General features: G+C 46.7%; 1 protein-coding gene across 1 annotated transcript in view; it reads right to left on the reverse strand.

Moving 5' to 3' along the window:
- LOC144790701 (kazal-type serine protease inhibitor domain-containing protein 1-like) overlaps nt 1-21,109 on the reverse strand; it is a 154,345-nt gene that overhangs the window by 73,482 nt on the left and 59,754 nt on the right. The window contains exon 2 of the mRNA XM_078665424.1: nt 2,024-2,184. Within this exon, the coding sequence (XP_078521550.1) occupies nt 2,024-2,184 (161 nt within the window). The remainder of the gene's footprint in view (nt 1-2,023; nt 2,185-21,109) is intronic.

The raw sequence follows: 21,109 nt of genomic DNA on the forward strand, positions 1-21,109 counted from the left end.
TTGGCATCATGAAGCCTTGGAATAAGCGGATCCCCTGACACACTCCAGCCATTTATGGGATTAGAAGCCCCTTGGCACACTAAGGGAATTCTGAGTATTATGGTGGTTCACCACTGCTTTCCACAGTGAGATCTCTAAGCATGGTGGGGACCCTGGAATGTGGGAGCTATTCTTTGGTTATTGTAGGCACATTGGGCATTATGCTTGCCCTGGAATAAGGTACCCTAATTGGTCAATTATGAGCATTCAAGGCATTAAGGAGGCCCTGTCTCAAGATGGCTCTGGTTCGCTTTTTATGGACATCCTCGGCGTAAAGATGACGATCTCCGGCATAATGGTGACTTTTCCAAAATATTGCTATTTTTGACACCTATTAGGAATCTTTGGCATTTTCTGACCATCTCAGGCTTAGGAGGGGGCCATCCCTAGAATATGGTTGCCACCCAGAGCTTCTAAATTGCAGCCTGAAATAAAAATTTTCTTTCTGAAAGAATTAGAACCCGTCCACTCTGCTACAGTGTAGATGTATGCGAGTCAACAAATTCATAGTTGGAGCTAAGCTAGGAGTCTGGCTTACCCACAAAAACCTAAACACAAATTCAGTAATTGAAATATTTAGCATGTACCTTGCGCAACACATTTAATGCAAACATATGATGAAGATACTTTAAAAATCAAAAAGGTTATTTTTTAATATTTGTATTTCAATTTATTACATTAGATTCTATCAGAGCATTGAATGACATTTATTAAATGTACCAGTTTTTCAAGCATAAGATTAGAAGCATTTAGGAAGCTCAGTCACATTATGACAACAGTGTTGTAGTTGAACCAAGAAAAGTCTATTTTTCAAGTACCCTGTACATATGATCACTATTGTATTAATTATTAGGCCACACTACAGTCTGATAAACCATCTTACAGATGTTCTTATACAGAACACATCTTGAGCTTCATTATTTCAAGGTGCTCACAAATATGGCAACAAAGGACATGCATACTGAAGAAAAACAATTGTGCTGGAACACACAATTTGGTCAAGTGGAGAAGCCTGCATTTGAACCCTTGATTACTAATTACACATTGTGTAATTGAGATCCTGGATGGATATTTTGTTATATCTCTCTCACCAAAAGACAATGCTTTTGGCCCTCGTCAGGAGTTAATGACTAAATTCCGACCCCGTACAAACGTTATTACATAGGATTCAGAGTTAGGAGTTGTGTGATAATTATTACACCCTCACATTTTTCCCTTGATAAATTCTGGAATGTTAAACCTGCCAACATTTATTGGGAGGAAAGGCCTAGAAAAAAGGCAAAACGTGGAATTTGGTGTTAAAAACAGATTCAACCTTATACCTAATTTTCCTTTTAATACCCGGAATAGGAGATATTTACCCTACATGGTAAAAACCTCACCTTGGGGTATTTACAAAGGGTAGTAAATGTTCCACCCTATTCCAACAAACCTATAATGTGGGCCTTAGTGTGAAATTCGTTTAGGAGCTAAATTAAGCCACCATTTTCAATAAATAAACATATCACATATTAAATCAATCTGACACAAAAAGTTGTTCCTGAAAAAAACACAAGGTTAAGTGTAAGGGAAGGCAGGAGACCACAGGAATGGCTTACCAGCTCAATGAAGCCAATAACCTAAATTAGCAAAGCAATGAAATCTTGGAGGTCCTGCAGAGTGTACACTCTGGTTGCAAGCCTTCAATTCTTTAGTGGAAATGCACCTAGTATTCCAGAAATGCATAAATTGGGAAGGTGGCTTCTTTAAAGAAGATGCCTTAAAGCAGGAAGTGAATAATCTTCCAAGGTTTTTTTTAGTGGGAAGGCAGCATGAGCTTAGGAAGGTTCCTAATTCAAAGCAATGCTACTTACCCAGTGTACTGTTCTGTATGATAGAGGCTAGGGCTGCATGAGTGTCTACTGTTTCAGAAGGTTCTTTAGAGGGAAGTAAGGATCCCATTCTTTTACATTTTGTATTGGGAAAGTAAGTGGATGAAGTTCACCTGGACTGAGATGTGAGGATCATCCCCGGGCAGGCTAATGTTGAGTCCATCCTTTCTCCATTCCACCAACGCCATAGGATAAGCCACAACTTCGCACAAGAAGATGGCATCCTGTCCAGTCTTGTTGACCTGGTCTCGGGGCGGGAGCTTGATTTCTGGCTCTATAATAGGACACACAAACAGTTCAGAAGACTCGTGTAACATCAAACAGCAGAACTATGTGGGGTCTCTAGCTGAAATGCTGCAGGAGATGACTGAGGTCAGTGACAAAGCCGTAAGTGGACCACAATAAAGAATTAGCATTGACTACAGTGCTCATGATTGAGGCATGTTTGTGTGGTGCGAGTAATAAGAGCCAACTTTGCGCACTCTGGATTGTCTAAAAGTGGTCACAATTTGTGCACTGACTTTTAACCAATCTAGTGGTATTTCGAGAATTTACCTATGTCAATTTCAATTTCAATTTCAAATGTCTTTATTTCGATTCAATTCATCATAAAAGACAATTTGTACTGGAAGTACAACCACAGGGAAAACAAACAGTAGGTCATAAATATAGTTAAAAAGACAATTTCCGAGGACTAAAAAAAAAGACACTTGATAATTAAAATAAGCGATGATAAGACATGATTTAAAATACAATATACGAAAGGTGCAGGATAAAAAATCTTTAGAAAAAACTTTAAAAAAGATGCTACATTGATTCCGGCCTGGCCCTAATAATCCATACCCATCCTAAGAATTTTGCTACGGCAATTACAATAGGATCGCTAGTGTCGTGCCTTAGGACCCTTAAGGCTTCTGATCCCACCCTTGTGCCCAGGTTCCGACATATCGGTTTTAACCATGTGGCCCGTGGGGCCATATAGGCCGGACACTCAAAGAATATGTGGCCTATAGATTCCCTGCGATCCATACACCATCTACAGGAATCACCAACCTGTCCTCTCCAAGTTTTGGTGAATAAACGGATGGGTAGGCAGCCAACCCTAAGCTGATGGTATCATTTCCTATCACTGGACCTAGTGATAGTATCCCAATATTCTTCTAATCGAGGGTCATTTTTTAGTTCCAGAAACTTCCCGGATAGTGAGGTGGCCGAAATCTGACTAAAGTGTTTCTGGCTAATCAGGGACCAGTACTGTTGTTTAAATAGCTTTTTTGGTGGGAACGGGCTATTAACAGGGTCAGACAACAAATTTCCCAATCCCATAGCCTCCAGGAGCATTCTGATTTGTTTAAACCATGGGAGATTTCCCGAATCCATAATGGAACGTACATCCAACACTGCCTTTGCGTACATAGCCAGTTCTGGGGTACACCATAACCTTCTCCATAGAGCTAATGGTTTAAAATGGGCAATGTCGTCAATGGCGTGACACCCAAGGTCCATTAATAGCGGTTTCATGGGACTTGAACTGGGGAGGCCTATTAGATTTCTTAAAAATTTGTTTTGGGCCATTACCAAAGAAGAAAGGTCAGCAAAACCCCATTGGTCCGCACCGTACAGGATTGCTGAACCTATCCTGGAGTTAAATATTTTCATAGCTGGTCCTATCCTTTTGGTCTGAGACGTTCTCTGTTCTTTTATCAGACACCCAGTTAGTTGGGCAAACTTGAGAGTTAGAGTATCAATTTGCGGCTTCCAACTCATTTTACTCTCTAGTACGATACCCAAGTATGTCATTGTGTTAGTCTGATCTAATTTTATATTATTCATTGTAACGTGGCCCACAACGGGTCTACCCCTGTTTAATACCATGAACTTGGTCTTTGAGACATTACCCTGCAGATTGTAGTCATTACAAAATTCATCGAACTTATCTAGGGCGGCCTGCAGACCCTTCTGTGTCTGGTACAATAAAAGCGTATCATCCGCAAACATTAATAGCGGATATTTGATCCCACCCAGGGAGGGGGCATCCGTTGGAGAGTTTAAAAAATACTGCACAACCCTATTAATGTATAACAGAAACAGGGTTGGCGCAAGGACACACCCTTGCCTAACACCTCTTGATACTGGAAATCTGCTTGTGACCTGCCCTTGCCTACCCCATCGCACTTGAGCGAAATTCGCCTCGTGGAGACTTTTTACAATATTGAGAATTTCCGGAGGCATCCCCATGCTATCTAAGACACCCCACCATTTGCCCCTGGGGACAAGGTCAAATGCTGACCTAGGGTCAACGAAGGCGGCAAACAAGGTACCACCGCCAAGGCTGACAATTTTCCAATAGATAAGTTTAAACCTAAGGACCTGTTTAATGGTGCTGGTGCAAGATCTAAACCCAGCTTGGAGGGGAGATAAAATGTCCTCAAGCTCCATCCAGCTCTGTATTCGAGCCAGAACCATCCTTGCAATAATTTTTTGGATTGTGTCTATCAAGCTGATAGGGCCATAATTACCCGGGTTTGTACGGTCCCCCTTCTTATATATTGGCAGTATTTCAGCGCCTCTCCATGATTCTGGCACAACAGCCCCCTTGGATATGGCATTAGCCAAAAAGGTGATATAGGGTACCCAGTTGTCTAAATCATGTTTGAAGAGATCTGCCGGTATACAGTCAATACCCGTGGCCTTACCACTGGGGATCTTACTCAAGGCCTCCTCAACTTCTCTACTTTCGAAGACTAGATCGTCCTTTCTGGCCATATCTTGGGAGACTGGGGGGATGACATCCTCATTCAGGTCTGGTCCTGAAAATTGGGACTCAAAATGCTCCACCCATCTGTCTATAGGGACAAGATTTGCGGGTACCTGCGAATCTTCAGAGTTGCCCCATTTCACGATGTGCCAGAACTTCGTCAGGTTTTTATTTTTACTGGCAACTAGGAGATCTTGCCAATAATCGTTCTCTTGCTTGGCCTGATTTCTGGCTTTGGTGTAACTCCGCCTGGCTGATCTAATAGCGTCCATGTTCTTTTGCTTTTATGGCTGCAGCCAATAGAGCATATTTCTCCCTGCACTCTTTATTATACCAATTTTTGGACTTGGGTTTACCCCCCTTCCCCTTTCGGTTACCAGATTTTGTGAAGTGCATCTTTAGGTCAGAGAACAGGTCTACATGAAGTTGTGTTATCTTCATGTTTATGTCTGCCTGTGTTGGAAAAGAGCGCAAGGTTTCAAGGGCCCTAGTTACTTTAATTTTTATTTCATCTAGTACCCCCGGATCAATAACAACCTTTGCCCAATGCACCCTACGTAAATCATTAGTTAAAAGGGCATCAGCCGTGACTATCTCCGTGTTCTCTTTACAGTGCGGATCTCCTCTTAGCTGAAAAGTAGCTACAAGGGGGTTGTGGTCGCTCTCAGGGCGATCCACAATCACCATGTCCCTTAGGGTTGACCACCACTCAGCCATGATGAGGATATAATCAATTCTGTTTTTACGCAAACCATTATCAAAAGTGTCCCTGCCCAATTTGTCAGAGAGAGACCACCCTTTACCTATGTACTAATAGGTTGGTTCGCAAAGTTCCCAATCATAGTGGGTTGCAATTCGACCGGCCTCATGAATATTAAGGAGGTGTGTTGCAAGTTGCAACCCACTACGATTTGCTGTCATCACCTAGATGGTGTCAGCAGACCACTATGTCTGATAATGCTTTTAAAGACAGCAGTCACTTTTTTTTTCAATACAGCCCATTTTCCAAAAAGGAAAGTTTTACTAACAAAGACTATGCAGTGGTCTCGGGGGACACTGCCTACTCGTTAAAAAGATTATTTGTCCACTTACACAAAGGTGATGGGGTACCTTGGGAACTCCTTCCCATTTGTGAATGGGTTATGACCTCTTTTGTGGTGTTGGTAAAATATTAATGTTTTGCAACCAGATTTCAGTCAGAAAACACCAATACATTCCTTTGAGAATCACAGTTTGGAAGGGACGCCCCAGAAAAAAGACCTTAAACACGTTCTTTTCAAATAGCAATTCAAAATAATTTCCTAAAACTATTCAAGGTTCAGTAATCTATTATTTAGAGTATAACAAAAACACATTTATTGGTCATCAAACCTGTGATTTACCAAATTGCAGAGTTTGTGAATAGTAAATGCATTTACAATTATGACCCTAAATTAGTAGAGGATGTTGAAGGCTTAAAAATGTGCACTACCAACTCTGTTTGGGTCCAAGTACCATAGTATAGGTACTTTGGCTGAAGTGTGCACTGTAGTGGTAGGTAATCCAGGTCAGGATTAAGATGCATTAGCAGGGATTCATGGGAACTGTAGTTCTGGTATAGTAATAGCGGCTACAGAAATGAGGCATGTAGGAAGATCCTTGTGTGAACCCTAAAACTGGAGTGGCAGGAGATATTGCAGGTCAGAATTCAGGTGCTTTGGCTCAGCTCTGCCTTGTGTTCAAGAAGGTACCTGCAGGCCAGTATTGCGGTGCACTGACAGAGCTTTCTGTTATGGTAACATGACTTAATGGAAGAAAGTGCAGCATTTTGGAAGGAGATGAGTCGATAGAGCTGCATGTGTGTTTTGATGCCAGAATGGTGGGATGGAACACATCCTACATGAGGTGCAATTGCACAGCTGTGTGAGACTCCTGGTACTAGAAGAGTAGGAAAAGCTGCTGGTTAAGGTCAATTTGAAGCGCTGTCTGCATTTATCAGTGCGGTTATAGGAGACAACCTCCATTGCAGGGCTGCAGTGCATTAGCGGAGCTTTGTGGGTTTGGAACATGTAAGGGTTTATGTAGACTAGGTCTGAGGTGTGCTGTCAGACCTTGTGGTGAGTTTAGGCAGCAAAGGAGACAGGTACAATCCTGGTATTAAACATTATTGTGATCAAACGGCATACAGACCAATAAATACTAAAGGGAACGCATTAGTCAGAAACAAACAAACTGTCACAAACGGTAGAGATAAACCAGTCTATGCCAATCCCACAGTCTAGGTCTGATGGTTGGTATCACATATTCTTTTAAACTAAATTAAGCATATGAACATATAATTAACAACTTTTAATTTTACCACGTTTTCACTTGCAGTCCATCGTGAAAGATATTAATTTACAACTAAACATCCTAGAATATTTTCCTTTTGAAGAAGAAGGTGTGCTTTAAACAGACACCATAGTAATAGGTGTAACCCTAATGCAACTTGATCAAAGCCATATTTTGGTTTGCCATCTCTTTTCGATTTATGAATTGGGACATTCCACCTTGTTGATATATTGAACGATTCACATTTTTAGTAACATTTGCGAATATGCAATGATTCACCAAGCTAAACTGTTACGGTAAAGGAACCCATCAGCAATTTCAGCTAGATAATGTGAAGATCCTTCTCTAAGGAGACCACCCTCTTTCCATGGCAAACCCATTTCAAAGGCTTTACAACAGAGATGACTCACATTTGATTCTATAACTGTGGCTCATGATCTTTAAAGGATGGTCATGCCATTTGCAGTCTGTACGTGTTAAATGTTCTCTTTGTAAGCAAACCACTACCTCTGAAGTAATGTAATCACTCTCTGAAAGCATCTGTTGTTTATTAGTTAAGGAAAATAGTCTAAAGGAAACTGAGAGCAACTCTAAAATGCAGAATGAATTTCTCAAAGATACATTCTGGCATCTCTGCATGACTTTGATATTGTATCAGTGATAGGTTATGGAGTGGCTGAAGAAACGATATAGGAACTGAGGTTATATGCCATATTCTGTTGATTATCATTTCAAATTCAGGAGCAAACATGCTGTAATGGTAAAATGAGAGGAAGTTGCCTGGTTGCTTTAAAACAAGAGAACTATGCTAGTTAGATAAATGACTAAGATAAGGAAACCATTTTCTTTAGATCAATGATTAAATGAATTACTAAAACTCTTAAACTTGTCACAATTGTGTTCATGAGAGTGGGGAAGCTTAAGGGGACATTACAAGTTTTTCTCTGCATTTTGTAAATGTATTGTAACCAACTGTTATGTTTTTAAGTACTGTAATATAGACTTATAGCCCACCGTAGAGGGCTATACCGGCTATTAAAGGCCCTCTCCAGCGTTAAAGGCCCAAGCCGAAGGCGAGGGCCTTTAACAAGGGAGAGGGACTTTAATAGCCGGTATAGCCCAGCTACATAGGGCTATAAGGCTATTAGAACATTCTGCCACTAGAGGGCAGAATGTTCTAACAAAAAAAAACAAAGCCTTATAGGAGCGGGAGGGGATTGGAATCCCCTTAGGCTCCCTGAAACCTTTGTTCACTGCCAGAGCTGTGAACAAAGAAACATTGGAATGTTGGAGCTCCAGGCTTATACCAGCCATTATAAGCCCAGAGCACTACATTGTTTTCAATGGAGCTCCCAACATTCCAATGTTCTAATATATGTGTCATCCATACAAAGAACAGTCCTTGTGACCAAAATGTACATCTCTATAGAAGTCTCTCCTTAATCTTGAAGTACCTGAAACCTAGTAACTTATTGAACTCTCTGAGGTTGGTAACTGGCTCCTGAAGGTGCAGTATCTATTTCCTGATCAAGAAACTGTAGCTTAGTAAACCTGGTGTATGTAGGTGGGTGAAAAATAAATGTCCTTTGGTGGTGAATTATGAAAAACTCCTGTTGAATAAGAAACGATTCTTCTGAGCACAGCACGATCGTACTGGGTAGAAACATCTCAATAGGTTTGTTGAAGAGTATGACTGGCTTATAGAGAATATTGTTTTTGGGGAGGTTCATCGAAAACACTGAATCTCTACTGGTGATTCAAGCGATTCAGTGGGTCCCTGGAAACGCCTAGGAAGATTTATGGTTTGGGCAATCAACAGCAGGCATCAAATATCTAAGATACTTGAAACAAAATGTCAGGGAGCGTTTGTATGGAAGAGGTGAAAAGTGAAAGAAGCGTCTTCAATTTTCAGAGGAATTAAAGGTGTAAATACTTCTCAATGAAAAGAATTTGAAGGAAAATCAAATCAATAAAAAAATGCATTTTAAAACTGTAGAGATAATAATGAGGACTAACTGCTTCCGGGAATAGGGAGATTGTTTATATAGTTTGGGGACTTTGATAAAAACACAGAATGATGGTTTATAGGCCAAAAAGGTAGGTTGCATTCCGCACCCTAGACATGCATACATTTCTGAGAAACAGAAACTCATACATATATAATTCACCTGCACTCACAAAACAAACAAAGAAAACAAGCTCTGAGTGACACTTCCACTGTTTATTCAAGATCCACGGTCGCACACTAACCTTCATAAGAACTATGTACATAAAACAATAAAGAAATGTACGATATTACTGGACAGATTTCAACTGCATTGACCAAATTCTTAAATGTTCTATTCTCACAATAAAATAACTATTCAATAAGTTACTTTCGATCAGTGCTTGGCACAGTCACAAAATAACCTAACAGCACTATATATTTGGACATATACAAAACCACAGGAGCCCAGGCAGATTATTTCTGCAAATTCCTTATTCTTGGATCATTCTTACATTGGAAGCATTGGGATGCACAGAAAGACAAGCCTTTCTCTTATCTGATCACAGTCCTAAACCACCACTTTTCAGCGAGAAAATATATATTTTCCAACTAAACTACACTAACATCAACCTAATCCCTAATATCTTGTTTTAACATGACCTTTCTGGTTTATACAGTCAACATTTATCAAAATGTATTATAATAACCCTTTCAGAAACATGTATCTATCGTACCTGTTCTACTCCTGCAGAGAAAGAAGCGCATTACAAGGAATGCACGTATCTATCTTACCTGTTCTACTCCTGCAGAGAAAGAAGCGCATTACAAGGAATACATTTTGCGTCCAAAATGAAACATGTACTGGACTTGGCTCTCATCTCAAAATAATATTATCATGTTTGGAATATAGCCTCCTATTCCTTGGTTTCATTAGTTGAAAAAGAGGATCAGACTAGTCTCTAGTACTTCATTTTGGCTGTTGCTTACAAGGAATGCAAAGAAAGGATCTATATTCTAAAAGTTCATTGTTATGAGATGATTGCTGTTGAGTTTCATTTATCTAACCAAGTGCCAACTAATAATGTGGTAAGCTCTTTTAATCCCAGAAAGTTATAAAAAGATTTGTTGTGGGGCAGCATCTGAATGGAATTACTTTTAAAAAGTGATTTGAATGGATGCCATGCATACATAATTATATTGTGTCGGATATTATTCTAACTTCTTCTTTCTAGTGTGAGACACAGCCCACAACATCAGTTTTTGAGAGCACATGGATAAAAAATTGGATTCAGAGATTGCCTCTCCTGAAAATGTATTGTATTCGATTAACAGTTCCTCCTTGAACTATAGCACTGCACTGCTGCTAGAGGTACAGTCTCACTTGCTCCTCTTCACACTTTCCCATAGTTTGGCCAGAGGTACGGACGGGGCAATCCTGTTCCACTGTAGAAATGTTTAAGAGGCATGCCAAGTCATGTAATCCCATGATCAATGAGAACATGGTGAGTTATGGTAGCCAGCAACATTTGTATCGGACACAGTGAACATACCGCATTCTTTCCCACTGGATAGCCAAGTGTAAAATCTTGAGTTGCCATAATTTGACAGACAAAAATTTGAGGCCAAAATATCAACAAACAAGTATGTATAGGTTTACTATGCTTAACTTCATTCCTTACCTTGACAGGTAATATGTCTTTAAGGTACTTACGGGCGGAGTTAAGAAAACAAAATCAATACTTACCTCCATGTATTTATACCTTCTCAATATTTTAGTTCTCAATATTTTGGTTTCACTATTTGGTAACTCAAGATTTTCTATACTGCAGTCGATAGTCTTGGGGATTCCTACACGGGGGATACTTGCAACACTGTTTGATACTTCTCTTGTCAGGCCTAAATACCACCATGCTATAGAAGGGGAATTGCAATAGTGTTTCTTACATAAAACAATAAGGACCCGATTCACAGAATAGTCTGAGACAAAATCCTAAACTGACTACTTTTGGTATTCACAGAATACACTTACTACTTTTGGTTAAACTTACTACTTTTGGTATTCACAGAAGGCATTTAGTAGTAGTAAACTAACTTTACTACCACTAAAAGCCTTCTGTGAATACCAAAAGGAGTACGTTTAGGATTTTGTCTCAGATTAGTTCTGTGAATCGGGCCCTAAGTGTTTACTTTTCCTACAACCATCCTCAGCTTTCACAAAAGAAATTCTAATTATCAACATCAAGATAGAACTGGGATGGCCCTGTAGCTCAGTTATACAAACAATGTTTCATGAACTGCAAAACACACAACTTCACACTAAGATATTGATTAAATTGATACAAAAATATATCGATCTTAACAATGCAGAGTTCTTTATTCTAACAATTATTCATTAAGAAAAATGTTGTCTGTGTCTTGTGCAATATTTCTGTGAAGATAGCGTTTCCAAAGTCACATTTACAAACAAAATGTCCGTTGGTTTTGCAAGTATCTTGGTGACATAAGTAGGGCTGAGCGTAGTTTGCCTAGTGCCACTACGCACACTACGCAGAATTTTGGAAAAAAAATCGTGGAAAACGGGCCTGCCTCCTGAGGGTCCGTGTGCCCGGGACAGGGGTCCCTCGTGCCTGGGCAGACTCCCTGATCTCCCCGGCCTGGCTGGGGCCCGGGAGCCCTGCAGCCCCGGAGCCCTGCAGCCCCAGAGCCCTGCAGTCCCCGAGCTCTGGAGCCCCGGAGCCCTGCAGCCCCCGGAGCCCTGCAGTGCACACTTGTTCCCAGAAAGAGGGGTAGCCTTCCTCCGGATTACTAGGGACAAGGTACTCTGGGACCCCTCCCGGGCAGGCAATTCCCTGCCGGGGACCAGATGGTCTGTGTTCCCGGGCAACACCTCCCAGGCGTCCGGGGCTCCCTCCTCCGGCCCCCGGCGTGGCAAAGTACCCGAGACGAGCTCCATGGGTCCCGGGCCCTGCAACCCCGGAGCCCCGCAGCCCTGCAGCCCCCGGAGCTCTGCAGCCCCCGAGCCCTGGAGCCCTGCAACCCCGGTGCCCTGCAGCACTGGAGCCCCGGAGCCCCGGAGCCCTGGAGCCCTGGAGCCTCGGAGCCCTGTAGCCTCAGAGCCCTGTGGCTCTGGAGCCCTGGAAGGGCAGGCGGGAGCCCTCCCGCGGAGGCTCGGGCAGGCAGATTGGCGTCATTTCGGTCCCGGCCATCTGGTCGCCCCTCTTGCCTCGGCTATCTGGTCGCGCCCAATGCTTTCCTATGGGGCGACCAGATAACCGGGCTTCCCAGGAACTCCCGATGAGGTGCCATTCGCCTCCCGGATCCCAGGCAGGGCTCCAGAAGGTCGGGCACGTTTGCGCCCTGGGTCCCCTCTGTCACCTTGAGCGCACGGATTACAAGAAAGGGGGGTCATTTTACTCCGGATTACTAGGGGCAAGGGTATGCCCGGACACCCTCCCGGGTGGGCGGTTCCCTGCCGGGGACCAGATGGGCTGTATTCCCGGGCAACACCTCCCAGGCATCCGGGGCTCCCTCCTCCAGACAGCGGCGTGGCAAAGTACCCGTGACGGGCTCCATGGGTCCCGGGCCCTGCAAACCCGGAGCCCCGCAGCCCTGCAGCCCCTGCAGCCCCCGGAGCCCTGCAGCCCCGAGCCCTGGAGTCCTGGAGCCCTGCAGCCCCGGAGCCCTGCAGCCCGGGAGCCCCGGAGCCCTGGAGCCCTGGAGCCCCGGAGCCCTGGAGCCCCGGAGCCCTGGAGCCCTAGAGCATCGGAGCCTCTGATCCCTTGAGCCCTGGAGCCTCAGAGCGCTGCGGCCCCGGAGCCCTGGAAGGGCAGGCGGGAGCCCTCCCGCGGAGGCTCGGGGCAGGCAGATTGGCGTCATGTCGGTCCCGGCCATCTGGTCGCACTTTTCCACTCGCCATCTGGTCGCACCCAATGCTTCCCAATGGGGCGACCAGATGGCCGGGTTTCCCTAGAAGTCCCGATGAGGTGCCATTCGCCTCCCGGATCCCAGCCAGGGCTCCAGGAGGTCGGGCACGTTCGCGCCTAGGGTCCCCTGAGCCGTGCGGTGCACACTTGTTCCCTGAAAGAGGGGTAGCCTTCCTCCGGATTACTAGGGACAAGGTACTCTGGGACCCCTCCCGGGCGGGCGGTTCCCTGCCGGGGACCAGATGGGCTGTGTTCCCGGGCAACACCTCCCAGGCGTCCGGGGCTCCCTCCTCCGGCCCGCGGCGTGGCAAAGTACCCGGGACGGGCTCCATGGGTCCCGGGCCCTGCAACCCCGGAGCCCCGCAGCCCTGCAGCCCCCAGAGCCCTGCTGTCCTGGAGCCCTGCAGCCCCGGAGCCCTGCATCCCTGGAGCCCCGCAGCCCCGGAGCCCCGCAGCCCCGGAGCCCCGGAGCCCCGGAGCCCCGGAGCCCTGGAGCCCCGGAGCCCTGGAGCCCTGAAGCCCTGGAGCCTCAGAGCCCTGGAGCCTCAGAGCCCTGCGGCCCCGGAGCCCTGGAAGGGCAGGCGCAAGCCCTCCCGTGGAGGCTCGGGGCAGGCAGATTGGCGTCATTTCGGTCCCGGCCATCTGGTCGCCCCTCTCGCCTCGGCCATCTGGTCGCGCCCAATGCTTTCCTATGGGGCGACCAGATGGCCGGGCTTCCCTGGATGTCCCGATGAGGTGCCATTCGCCTCCCGGATCCCAGGCAGGGCTCCAGGAGGTCGGCACGTTTGCGCCCTGGGTCCCCTCTGTCACCTTGAGTGCATGGATTACAAGAAAGGGCGGTCATTTTCCTCTGGATTACCAGGGGCAAGGGTATGCCCGGACACCCTCCCGGGCGGGCGGTTCCCTGCCGGGGACCAGATGGGCTGTGATCCCAGGCAACACCTCCCAGGCGCCCGAGGCTCCCTCCTCCGGCCCGCGGCGTGGCAAAGTACCCGGGACGGGCTCCATGGGTCCCGGGCCCTGCAACCCCGGAGCCCCGCAGCCCTGCAGCCCCGGAGCCCTGCAGCCCTGGAACCCTGCAGTCCCCGAGCCCTGGAGCCTTGGAGCCCTGCAGCCCCGGAGCCTTGCAGCCCCGGAGCCCTGCAGTCCCCGAGCCCTGGAGCCCCGGAGCCCTGCAGCCCCGGAGCCCTGCAGCCCCGGAGCCCTGCAGTCCCCGAGCCCCGGAACCCCGGAGCCCCGGAACCCAGGAGCCCTGCAGCCCCGGAGCCCTGCAGCCCCCGGAGCCCTGCAGCTGCCGAGCCCTGCAGCCCTGGAGCCCTGCAGCTCCGGAAGGCTCGGGGCAGGCAGATTGGCTTCATTTCGGTCCACCAGGGCCTCGTGGCCCACCGCCAGGGCTTTGCTTGTTGTGTAAGTGTTCACCATGAGGTCAGTCACGTCCAGAACATTCGCCTTCTCCATCCGAGCCTTGCTGATGCCCGGGCAGCCCTCGAGCAGCGCCCCCTGGTTCAGCCTTGCCTTCAACCGCTTCAGCTCGTGCTCCAGCAGCTCGTCCAGGACGGACTGCAGGACCTCCAGGGGATAGAGGGCTGCCATGCTTAACTCGACGGCAGGCAGCTGTGGGTCAACTCAATATGGCAGGTTTGGGAGAGAGGCAAACCCTCTACCTTCCAGACTCGCTCTCTTTGGACTGTGCGCGCTACTCGTCGGTGAAATTGATAAAATAAGCACCAGGGGAATTTCCCACACAATTGGCGGCGACATGGTTGGAGCCAGCCCTATTTCTGGAAAGCCAGTCTTCGCGCCATGCCCCGCAGTCTCAAGGCAAATTTGTGCTCACAACACGAAGATGTGCGTGCCCTGAGCACGTCCTTGCATGAAAGCAAAACTAGATTTTGCACAAGAGAGCAAATTCCTTCTCTGATGACTCATTTTTTCAGAGTGTTACTTCACCGCCACATTTCTTGTTAAAGCTTCCCGTAAACATCTTGTATATATTACTTTATGAAAAGGGCAGCGAGTGAACACATACAGTTAACACCCCCTAGGCTCGCAGAAGTGCCGAACACAAAAACAAAACAAGCAAATTCATGTACATGGTCCACTGAAAGGGGTCCATGGACAGCGTTTACCTTACGGGAGCGAGCAGCGGCAGGTGCGGGAATTGCAAACAGATGGCGCCACTGCTAGCTCCCGCAAGGTAAACGCCATACATGCACGAGCCATTAAAAGTAAGGGGTAACCCGTTACAAGTCTGTGGACCTGGGTAACAGTGGTCCTCAAACCAATCGTTAAGTTCTCAGAATTATTCTACAATTGACTTTTTTAAGCAAGGAAAAAATAAAATTCACGCTCCTCATAAGTCATAGTACTTCAACATAAACATTTTCAAAATATGCATTAAACGGATGTGCGGAGAATAAATTTAGTATGTAACAAAACAAATGTATTTACATAAGTAGATTCAAATCACTGTTCATTTTTTGGTGGTTGCTCCAAAGGGGAACGTGCAAAAAGGTGGGGTACTCGGAAATAAGTGAGTGGGGGAATTGTTCCCAGAGTAAAGTGAAAAGTAGAGATATTCGGTGAGATTGATCAGGTGTATCAATCTAAAAACGTCCTGTCCCAATGCTATTTTACACGGTCTATTTACATTGTTTTGTACAATCACAGATTGTAATCATCTGTGGCACGTAGTAGGGGTAGATTGAATGGGTCCAGGTACAGGAATGTGTGGTTGTTGACATTTGGACTCGACTTGTGGCATGTAGGTTATTTTAGCCTTGCCTGCGAGTCTTCCTCCGGACGGGGTGGGTGGGGAGGGTAGGGGGCAACCACGCCCTGGTAGTCTGTACCCTGTCTAGTGGAGAAAGAAGGGCGTCAGCGCTAAGTATGGACTCGCAAATCCTAAAACTTAAAGCACATCTCAATGTCATCTAGTAAAGTAGGCTTACCCGCTCGCCATTCAGTGGCGCCGTATCCTGGCTTAATTCTGAAAAAGTGTCGGAAGCCCATCCAGGGTCAGTCCGGAATACAATTCAATTGTACGCTATCTGCATAAGAAAGGGAAGGGGGTGGGGAGGGGGAGAAGTAATATCTGCCCTGACACATAATTAAAAACAACATATATCTTGTCCAACCTGTGAGTCCCAGTGGGTGAAGGTTGGCGCTCACAACTCACTGTAAATGCGGCCAGTGTTAAAAATGCCACAAAATGGGCTCCCACAGTGAAAATGGGTCCCAGGGGTGATGATAAGCGTTCATAACTCGCTGTACATCTTACAAATAATGGTTCCTACAGTAAGGGATATTAGATTCCTGAAAACGACCCACCCAGAGGGCAACAGAACCAGCACGGTTAATCATGGCCTGTTGTCCGTCCTAGAAACCCCCATGTGAGTATGTCCGGGGTGCTTGCCCGATCGTAGTCCGTAGGGGCCTTAAGCTCAAAGGGCGGCCATTTAGGAATAGGCCCGGTCCTTAATTAGGTTACAGCACCATAAAAAAAGGGGGGGGCTGCTATTTGTAAGGACAAGGAAAAACGCCGTAAGAGATGTGTGCCGTTACGCCCGCTCACCTGAAATGCAACAATGTCCACGTTGTGTGAGAGACAGCGTCAGGCAGACGCGCCTCTTCCTAAATATGCAGATTCTCATGCAACGCGCGTGAAAATCGACATGGAAGTAAGACTTCCGACGTGCTGCCTAACGTGGTCTGGAGGTTTTGGGATTTTAATTTCCAAGGCCACGGGGTGGAAAATAATCCATATTCTAATGTAACATCAATTTCCATTATTTCGCAGGCACAGGAAGGCCCGGTGCAGGTACTCAAGGGGTATCTCTGGGGGCAGGTTTACACCAGGTTGTGTACACACTCTTTTTATGCCTTCATATAGCGCGGCCTTTACCCGAAGGTGTCAGAGCGCTTCCCAATAGGAACAGAACTGATACATGAGAGCACTATAAGTGAACACATTACAAAACAAACATAAGGACGGTGGCAATCGTGAGCAATCAATACAAGAGGTAGCACACTGTGCTTTACAGGAGGAAAAGGGACACGTGTGCAAGTTACAAAAGCATACAAAGTACAAGTAGAGGTATATTATTGCAAGAACTGGAGGACACTCTAAAACAAGCACAAACGTTACGTGGGCAATGGTGGCACTTGTGTAAGTACCGGAACCAAACACAATGTACGAGGTAGCAAGCAGCGTGTTTCAAGAGAAAAGTGAAGTGTTCATGTTACAATAGAGTACCAAACACAAGTAGAAGAAAAATTTCTTCGTGAATAGCAGACTCCCAAACCACAGGAACACACTGGGAGGACACTTCCATAGTCAAGGAGAATAGAATTTCCTATAATAAAAGGTCTTCTTTCAGATAATAGAGAGGGAATGTCAATTTGGAAGTGTCTTTGAAGGAGGAGAACGTTGAGGTCAGTTTTGAAGGCCTGGGAGGCGGAGGTGGTTATGGGATGATAAGTAAACAAAGTGCATCGGTCATCAGCGACTTAGCCTTTGAATAATTACCTTAGTATTTGCCTCACCCAGATCCTTACGAGAATGTAGGTGGTCGTCCTAGTTCTCGTAACTGACAAACAAGCTTGGCCCTGGTTGCGTGGTGCATGGATGGCCCCTGTCCCATGGCTGTGAATTCAGATTGTTATTGAGGGGGGGCATGGCTTTTAATGGATGTGTTGCTTCAAATACAGGAACCACAATGAAGAACCACCCTACTCACATGGGGGGACACCTGAAGTGTCAACAGGTATAAGGGCCATAACACACTGGGGTTGTGTGGGGCTGTGGGCACAGCGGGCTGTGCGTAGGTCACCATAGGGGGGTGTTGCATGTCCTCGAGTCTCAATACTAGGGGCAGTCACTTGGGCATGCAGGAGTATGTAAGGGCATGGTATATCACAAGATCTGCATATTACATACGTCCACCAGTACCTCCAAGATACAGGCATGCCCATTTCACACACTTCGGTGGAGGGCTAGCAATTCCGGGGGCTACTAAGCGACCCAGGGCATGGTTGGTTCAACACCAAGGGTCACTTTTGGGCAGCAGGTAGGGTTACCTGGGATGGGACTACAGCAATTAAGCTTGAGGCGATTGGTAGGGATCACCCCACAAGGGATCCAGTGACTGCCTCTGACTTTTTTGACATTGGTACAGTGGGACTACAGGACGATTAATTAATTCTGGTAGCACCACATTAGGCCTTGATTGCAACATGATTTTGAATGTGGCAGGGGAGAGACTAAAACACACTTTACCCCTGCCTTTATAAGCCCAGCAATACACAGTTTGGTGACTTGAAACATGCATTTTAGTTACAGCCTCCTGGGTAGCAAAAATAGTATTGCTGTGGCCCGGATGCACCAGGGAACCTCATAACGACGGCGGGATATAAGCTTATCGCACTATAGTATCTTGGGGCATGTTCCTTTTGACATGTACTAAGGGTAGTTACATGTATACACAGTGGCAAACAGTCTCAAGCACATGTTACTAGCAGGCGACGCTTCTGCATCCACTTGATAGGGATCGTAGGAGTGCTTACGTTACTAAGTGCAGCTAGTAGAATGGTGTTAATAGCTTTTGGAATTGTTCAAATCAGCTATTGTTGAACTCCATTAACTTGCTGGGCGAAAATGTACCTGGACACATTAAAATATTTAATTATAATTTTTCTGTCATGGCATCCACCTGTGTCGCGCAAGGGGGAGGGGTCCTCACTATTTTCCCCGCCTAGTTAGTTACGGGGTACACACAAAAAAAATGGTAATTTTAACCGCACAAGGTGAGAGAGTAAAGCCTGGACTTTCAGAGGTGCGGCTATGGCCGCCACTGCTATTTGCAGCAGCAAGTTCAGCGGCGCTCGACTTTACAGGGTGGTTGTTTCTGGTGTGCGGCACCGTCCCTCATTTGTCATTAACAGAACTGTCTGGCTTTCAGAGAGGACCGCTACAACAGCCAGGGAGTAAGTCTAGATCTTCAGTGACTTTTGCCTTTGGATTTCTTGGTTTGTCTAATTTCTGGTGCCCAGAATAAATTGGACACTTTTGGCACGTTCACACCCAGTTTGGGTGTGTCTGCAGGAGGGCCTGCGATTGAGTTGGCTGGCTTTTTACTTGTAGGGTCCAGATGTGGGCAGGTAATAACAACAGTCTTAAAACTAACTGCAGGGGTTCACACGCAGTGGAGGGCCCTTAGCTAGGTGCACTAGTATTTGTTCGGCCTGAGTCAGATTTAGTTAGTGGGTATTGAGGATCTAAGGTGGGGAGATCTTAGGCAGTATTTCCATCCCGGGAAGTACATAGGGAGAGAGTAATAGTGTCCCAAGTTGCCCAACTGGATATATACATTTGGATGGGGGCTTGTTAATAGCCGCCTTCGGTCCAACGAGTGCCCAATCAGGGCGACTGATCAAGACACAGACATTGATAGTTACTCTGCACGGTGTACTAAAAGGGAGATTGTGTAAGCAGGTCTCAACTAGCCTTATACGCATGATGGGGACAATTAGTGACATACCTAAAGAGGTAAGCCTGGTGTTATAGGGACGGGATGCCGAGGGACGTAGCTTGGTCGGCTTACACAGGCAGGTGATTTCCGCCGGGGCTTTGCTATGCCTGCGGCCAGGCAGGTGCTTGCACTACCAAGGTGATTACATTAAGGGCAAGCATGCACCAAGTGTTGGATGCTCAAGCCATTCAAGACAGACCATAACACCTGCGCGAGAGCCGGGGAGCTAGGCAGTGGTGGTAGCTGCCAGTTAAATTGTGTGTTGCGGTGCAATAACCTGAGGAGAACGTGGGGTCAACATAATTTGGATTCAATGATTGAAGAAGGTTTGTTTTGCTGTTCCGACTGCCCATAAGGGACAAGTGTTGTGCGTTCAGGTGCTTCCCCCTTTTTATACGACAAAGACACATGGACACCTGTTTCTATGTCACTTATCCCATGGCAGGATAGTCCCCATGATGGGAAATGGCCTTTGTTGTGCCTCGCCGGGAGAGGGATAGCCGCTCACACTAGCTGGAGCCTGTAAGGGAGATAAAGGTTAGAAACATAGATAGGGTTTGCTGGGCCCAAAACCCCCTCACAAAGTCAGCGGGGGATATCTGGCTGTAAGGTGTCTTTGAGGGATGGGCTAGGGTATTATAGGGCTGAAGTGGGTGACACAGCTTTGGCACGGACACAGTTGGGTACCAGCAAATCCACCAAAAAGGACTATAGCAAAACATGTGACACACTATCTGGTAGTTCAACACCATTATTGGTATAAGTATCAAGGGTCACAGGTGGATATCAGGGCCCGGGCATCTGTAGGTTGGCTCTTCACAAAATGGTGCAGTGTCTATTGATGGACACCATACTCTTATTCCCTCAAACCTGTCGTGACACCATCGCTATGGGCACCAGCGATATTTGAAAGTACTATGAAGTTGTCTGGTCGATGTGGCAAAGTATGAACCTGGGTTGAAGACCACTATAACCACACGGGGCAAATTAGCAACCAGTGGGGGACAGGTAATCTTCAGTGGTCGTAAATCACCCCTGGCTCCTGTGGCAGGGAGCTTGGCAGGGGAGGCGATGGAGCCTGCGCGCAGGAAGTTCTGCGCTGTGCGTAAATTCACTGGGCAGAGGAGACTTGGCATCATTAGACTTGTACATGACAAATTCACAGGGTGTTTGTGAACGAGGGGGCACATCTGCCCAGTATGGACCGGTTCTTGCTGGATAGGGGAGAGGCCCTAGAATTAGCAGGATGTAAGTAGGAATGCCGGCCTTGGTGGGGGGCCCTGGCTGCGACGGTCGCCACACCCAGGGCTGTGGCGGAGTTACAGGGCGATCCAGAGGTGGAAAGGTACTCAGGGGTACCCTCTTCAGGAGCACAAAGAGTGCTGAGGCCTAATTTCCCCAGGAAGTCTGTGCGGTGGACCCTGGGGTGCGATGGCGCCCCGTCTGTCCGTCTGTCCTACGGACGGTTGGAAACCTGTACAACCGGGGGTCGCTTGAACGCTCCCGTCCCTCGTAGGGGGGGCGTGAGCAAGAGAGTGGACCGATGGTTCACAGGAAGTGGGAGTGGCTATCCCCTCACCACAACCGTTAAGCACCGATTGGCCCATCAGGTGGTAGGCCGTGAGGGGCGGCTTGCCTTTGGATCGACTGTAAGATAACCCACCATGTTGGCATATGTGGATGCTAATAAA

This window comes from Lissotriton helveticus, chromosome 11, assembly GCF_964261635.1.
Source record: "Lissotriton helveticus chromosome 11, aLisHel1.1, whole genome shotgun sequence".
NCBI classification, from domain to species: Eukaryota; Metazoa; Chordata; class Amphibia; order Caudata; family Salamandridae; genus Lissotriton; species Lissotriton helveticus.